The sequence below is a fragment of the Pygoscelis adeliae genome, unplaced genomic scaffold, assembly GCF_000699105.1.
Source record: "Pygoscelis adeliae isolate BGI_AS28 unplaced genomic scaffold, ASM69910v1 Scaffold402, whole genome shotgun sequence".
Taxonomy (NCBI): domain Eukaryota; kingdom Metazoa; phylum Chordata; class Aves; order Sphenisciformes; family Spheniscidae; genus Pygoscelis; species Pygoscelis adeliae.
In genome coordinates, this window is record NW_008824411.1 from 306621 (window position 1) to 313072 (window position 6452).

The following is a 6452-nucleotide window of genomic DNA, read 5'->3' on the forward strand; positions in this document are numbered from 1 at the left end:
CAATGTCTTTCTTGTAGTGAGGGGCCCAAAACTGAGCACAGTATTCGAGGTGCGGCCTTACCAGTGCCGAGTACAGGGGCACGATCACTTCCCTACTCCCGCTGGCCGCACTATTTCTGATACAGGCCAGGATGCCGTTGGCCTTCTTGGCCGCCTGGGCACACTGCCGGCTCATGTTCAGCCAGCTGTCAACAACTTCATAAAATAACAATGCAGCGAAGTCAGGCTCTGCCAAGATTTCATCATACAGTTATTTTTTGTGAGTAGCTATGACTGTAGAACAAAAATTGAATGTATTTTATCCTCATGGAGGAAAACATTTGTTTGCAGAACTTCAGTGGCTTTTCTGTCTTTGCAGAATGCTCTGGATTACCTGGAGTGTGGGCTGAGTAAGTCCTACAGTACATCCAGCCATGCTCTGGGCATAGACCTTTGGAGAGGAAGAAGATGTTGTTCTGGTAATTTGCAGTTACCACCACTATCCCAAAGACAAACAGAAAAAGCAAAGACACCTGACAGAGACATTGTCTGTAGACCAACAACTCTGCCTTTGTTGACACCTCCAAGTATTGCAATCACCACTTACCAAGACTGGTAGGTTATTTCCCTTTGTTATGAATCTCACGTGGTTGGGGGTGTTTTTTATGGGTTTTTGTTGTTTTCTAGTTTTGAGTGGGGTTTTTTCTTTTTCTTTTTTTTTTTTTTGGAAGACACTAGATAATTATCTTGTATATATACTAATCAGTATTGTTGATGTTTATCAGTTGGTGTGTCATGGATGTAATTTTACAAAGTAATTGCCTTTTTTTGAAATTCTACTTCTGTTAAAACCTCTTCTGTTCACTTTTTTTGTTCATCTTCATAAAACTTTTGTGTTGTAAATTCTGATCTTGGCCAGAGGATTTGTGGTGCTAGCTTCCCACCCACAGAAGAATTCAGGATGGTGGTAGACTCTTCTACAACAGATTGAGGAAAAAGGCTTTAGCTCTCTGGCTATTTCCTGTCCAAGTATTAGAAGACAGTCTTCGAAAAGCATTTGAATCTGATATTAAGCTCAAGAGAAGTCCCAAAGAAACTATCAGAGAGCTGATTAAAAGGGGGTTGCTAAGAGGTGAGTTCCAAAACAGAAACTGAATGTTAAGTGCCAAAACGAGGAAATTGATCTAGAGGGAGGAGAGGAAGACAAAGCCCCAAGTGTTCATGCGTTGGAATTGTAATGGTAGATTTTAATGGCAAAATAAGGTTAGATGTCCAACTTGCCACATGAATCTTGAAATGGCATTGCAATGCAACCTTAAAACCTGTACTCTCAACTTCAGATTTCAAGTGTGCTTTAGATTCTAGTTTTTAAATGCTCTATTCTCAATTTCATTTGCTGGCTGCAAGACATGTTCACATCATTATTTCCAAGTCTGAATCTGGTTTTAGCTTCTGTTAAGCTCAGCACTCTTCAGGGTCGGCATTTCCATTTGCATTTGAACAATTATAGAGGACATCCTAAATTCATTTGTTAGAGTCCTTTAAAAACAGTTTTCCTATTGAAAATAGGATTTTTAAACTATGCTCTTGAATAGATGAGATACAGAAATCAAAGAGGGGCTTTTGTTCAATTTTTGCATTTAATTGCTGTGGATAAATTTAACAAAATGAGTTATCTAATTTCAGATGGATTGTGAATTTTGACAATAAAAGGGTTGGTCTACCTTTATGAGCATTTTACGAGTGTTCCCTTTTGTGTGTCTGCAGCACTTTGTAATCTTCACTGCAAGACAATTGAGAGCCTATTCATAAGGTGTGCTTTTAAGAACGAATTAGTTCTGATCTTTGAATACACCTTCATACACAATTTAGGAAAATGCAAGGAATTGCAGCGGATTTATCATTAGTTTCCTTTGTAACACAAGGGGGCATTGCTGCTCCTCTCTTCCATTACAGCAGAATCAATGTATGCATATTGTGTTGCACAACATGTATTTTTCTTGAACGGTATGCCAGTCAAAGAGAGAATACTTATAACTGATACTCAGGTGACTGCTATTTCTTTACTGCTGTTAATCTCTTATAAGTGAGCAGATAGCTTCTGACTTCTCTGTTTAGCTTGAATCTATCATATCTGTTTACAGCCATATAACAAGTTGGGAGCTGCTGGTTAGTGTGACTGCAATGCAGAGTGCTGTTCCAGCACATTATTACACATGCATCTTTGCATCCCCCTCACCTTTCTGACTTGGGCACCAGTTAGACTGACAGCTGGGCAGAAATTTGGTCTAATCTTTCCCATTTTCTGTTTAAGTTCCAGTCATCAAGGGCTTTTGAATAGATTAGCACTGTTCTCTACCCCATGCCAGGCAGTTCCTTACCTATGCAATTTCCAGTTACTCAGAGCCTGACCATAATCTCAGGGAGCACAGTCATGATTGAGAATTTTTTTGTGTAGGGGCGGTGCAAGTGCGAGCTGGTCCCTAAGCTGTTTGGGCTTTTATATTGTGGTTCAGTTCTGCATGAAATATACCCCAGAGGCAGATTATATTTGTGTAAGCCTGGTATGTGCCATTGTGTTGAAACAGCTTTGGAATGATATGAGCATTAAGAGACTCAGTTAGTAGGCAATAAAGTGATAGGAAAATTTCAGTGCAGATAAATACAAAGTGATATATCTGAGCATGAAAGAATCGTAGCTGCAAAACAATATTACTAGTCAGGAGCAAGAGCCTGGGTATAGGATAGAAGTCCAGTAGAGTTGCAAGTTCAGTGCTTATTAATGGTCAAAAAAGGAAATTAATTGTTAAAGATTTGAAGGAAAAGAATAGGGGATAAAACATAGCACATCAGGACATGATGGTAGGAGCCCATGGCTTGGTCAAATGTGGAATATAGTGTACAGTTCTGGCCTTTCCTCTCAAAAAGGGGTATAGCAGAATTAAAAAGAGTTAAAGGCCTCTAAGATGATCAAACATATGGAACAGCTTCTGCACTGGGATTGACCAAGGAGGCTGGAACTCTTCAGCATGGAAAAGGCAGTTGAGGAAAGGGATAGGACCGAGATCTTGCTAGTGGTACGAAGATGTAGTTGATCTATTGCTTATCATGCCTTCTAATAGGAGAACAAGGGGCCATCAAATAAATTGGTATGGCAGGTGTGAAGCAAGTGCAAGGAGGTAGTTCCTTACACAGTTTCTAGTTACACTGTGGAACTTTGTGCCATAGGATACTGTAGATGCTAGAAGTTTGAGCAGGCTCAAGGGAAAGCTTAACAGATCCTTGGAGGAGTAATCTGTTGTGATTTCCTTCTGAATACATAAACCCTATCTCTTGTTCAGCTTCTGAACTGCAAGTTGTTTAGGACTGGGAGGTATTTGAGGGGAAGTATCACACATGTTCGCTTTCTGTTCCTTTCTGTTCTGTGCTTTTAATCTCTTGTGAGAGTCAAGATGATGGGCTAAATGTACCATTGGCCTGACCAGTAAGACCATTCTTATATTACAAGTCTGGGGTTTTTTTGACCTTACTTTATTTCTTGGAGCTTTAACAAAAATGCTTGAGGCCACAGGCAGAAAATTAACATGTTTTAAGCAATCAGGGGGGAAAAAAGGCTTTACACATGTAAAACCTGGCCTAATGCCATTAAACAGTAATCCTCAGACTGAAACAGGAAAGAGGATACTCCTTGTGTAAAAAGTATCCAACTCTTAGTTTCATAGGATTATAGGATAATTCAGGCTGGAAGGGACATCAGGAGGTTTCTAGTTCAACCCCTTGCTCACAGTGAGGTCAGCTGTGAGGTCAGCCCAGGCTGCTCAGGGGGCTTTAGCTAGTCTGATGTTGAAAACCTCCAAGGGTGGAGACTTGACATACTCTTTGGGCAACCTGTTCTGTTGCGTGACTGTCCTCAACTCAGAAAAAAAGTCTCCGTATGTCTGGTCAGAATTTCTCTTGATTTGTTTTCTGCCAGTTGTCTTGTGTTTCCCAGCGTTACAGTGGAAGGTAATGGCAGTGTGCTGTTCCTTGGAAGTGTGGCGTGCATCTTTATTAATCCATAAATCTACCCCGCTGATGCAGCACTGAATATTCAGGTTGTACTGCTTTAGGTCCCTAACATGATGTCTCTGGGCTATGGAAATTGTTCACTAAATTTATTCCCTGGGTTTAGGTTCAGGATGCAGAGGTTTCCTGACCTCTGTTTGTGTTCCCAAAGGTAGACAGTCTTGCTACAGCTTGTACAAGATCAAGTTCATTGATACTGTTACAGCAGTGGAGTTAGTGAATCATGCAAAAGGAAACTCTTTGCTGGAATTTAAATGTAAATGGCCTTGGTCTAAGACATTTGGGGTCCACACAACTAAAATGCATAAACAATGTAAGGTCCAGGTATAGGTTTTCTGTAAGGTAAATCATCATAACTCTTTCGCGTCCAATACAAATTGTTTAACATTCACTTAGTATGTGTTTTTTTTTTTTTCCTGAGGCTTCATAGAGTTGTAGCTTGGAGGCACTTTCTACAAGAGATCAATAGGACTCATTCAGAAGTGTGTAGGTTTACCCGAGCTTTCTGTAATCTATTTCTGTGCCTATGACACCCCAAAGACAGATGTGAAACGCCTCATTATTATGACACGAAACATGATTCCTAGAAATAATGTCTTTATTTCATTTGTGTAGTGTGCATAGTAGCTATCATCTTTTTTTTTTTTAATGACTGTAAGACTGTTAGAGATTCCTAGCAGTATCATGATGCCAGTTAACTTTTCATGCTGGTATACAAGTTCCTCATTACACTGTTATATTTAGTTTATCTTCAGAAACACATATAAAACTTCTACAAGGAACATTGTCTTTTTTACTAGGGCAGGTATGATGGAAGTGAGGCTTTCCATAGGCATTTCATACTGAACAAAGAAGTCACTTCAGTTTGGGGTTTTGTTTCCTATTTGTGCAAGCCATTGTAGTCTTTGTAGAAATTTGTCATCTTAACCAGAAAAACAGTGATGAAGTTTCTGGAGAGGCAGGGATAAATCAAAACCTGATCACCAGAGATTTTGATTTTTCAGATTTGGATTTTTTTCAGGTTTTTCAGATTGCTCTGAACTGTAAGGTGCAAAAGCTCTGCTTCTGTTGGGGTTATTTCTCTTTTCTCCTGTTAACTTGATTAAATCCCTGGGGAAACTCTCACTGCAGGTATTTGGGGTGTGCATTCTGCTGAGACATTCTTCCATTTCCAGCACAAATGCCAAATGGCAAATATCTCTGTTATCAAATGAAATTTCTAAACTGAAATCCTGGAAGAGAGTTTACGTATAATAATATATCTGTGGTTCTTCCTGGAGCAATTTAGGAAATGCCACATCTGTGAAGTACAATGCTTCCCACTACTACACATGCATCTTGCACAGCTCTGTATGTTACCACGCTCTTTGCAAAACCTTACCGATCAATGGAGAATATGGTCAGATTATATAACAGCAGCTTCATTACTTTGCTTTCTTTTAAAAATATTGTTCATTATTGGCTAGGTGAAATTTGGTTCTGTCATCACTGAAATGGTACGAAATTCAACCTGCAACATCAGCGCTATGCTACAGATAATGTGCTAAGAATGCACTAACTGTGGAAATCTAGCTGTTTCTGGGATTGCAGTAACTGTGGTTTGAAAAGAACAAGAGTTCGAATACAGAACATATTATTTGGGAGGGGTAAAGGAAAATAAGCCTGTTCCTTCTGTAAGTAGTTTTTCTGCCACATTTTTTCAGAAATCACCTTAAATTTAACTTCCAGTGGTAGTACAAAAGTAAGAACCATGAGAGGGTAAGCCATGACTTACTTAAATATTTTAACTTAAGGTACATGGGAACCTAAAAAATAAGGTTGCTCCTGAGTTGTTTTTTTTCTTTTTTTTTATTAGAACTGGGTTTTCTTGAGGCCAGTGCCGGTCTGACAAGATCTATAACTAGCAAAGAAAAAATGGGCAGGCTGACTTCAAAGCAATAATTCCAAGCCAGCTGCGATGTAATAATTTTTTGTGTGGAAATGGTAAGGCAGTACACATACAAAATAGCTTTCATGAGTCATGCAAGGGAAGAGATACATAGGATATAGACCTTCAAGTGCCAATATGAATGTAGAAGTCTCTTATAAGCTTCTTTTGCACAAATTTTGTCCATATTTTCATGAAAGTTGTTGAAATGTTTTCCACAATCCTGCTCCATATTTTATAACTAAAGCTTTGTGATAATAAATCCAGGCAAGAGGAGAGAACAAGGGTGTGAAGAATATATTTGTAGAATCATAGAATCATAGAATCATTAAGGTTGGAAGAGACCTCTAAGATCATCGAGTCCAACCATCAACCCAACACCACCATGCCCACTAAACCATGTCCCTAAGCGCCTCATCTACACGTCTTTTAAATACTTCCAGGGATGGGGACTCAACCACTTCCCTGGGCAGACTGTTCC

General features: G+C 39.3%; 1 protein-coding gene across 1 annotated transcript in view; it reads left to right on the forward strand.

Annotated features, from left to right (window-relative positions):
* PDE4B (phosphodiesterase 4B, cAMP-specific) overlaps positions 1-6452 on the forward strand; it is a 200893-nt gene that overhangs the window by 2765 nt on the left and 191676 nt on the right. Inside the window, exon 2 of the mRNA XM_009320649.1 lies at positions 359-594. Within this exon, the coding sequence (XP_009318924.1) occupies positions 359-594 (236 nt within the window). The remainder of the gene's footprint in view (positions 1-358; positions 595-6452) is intronic.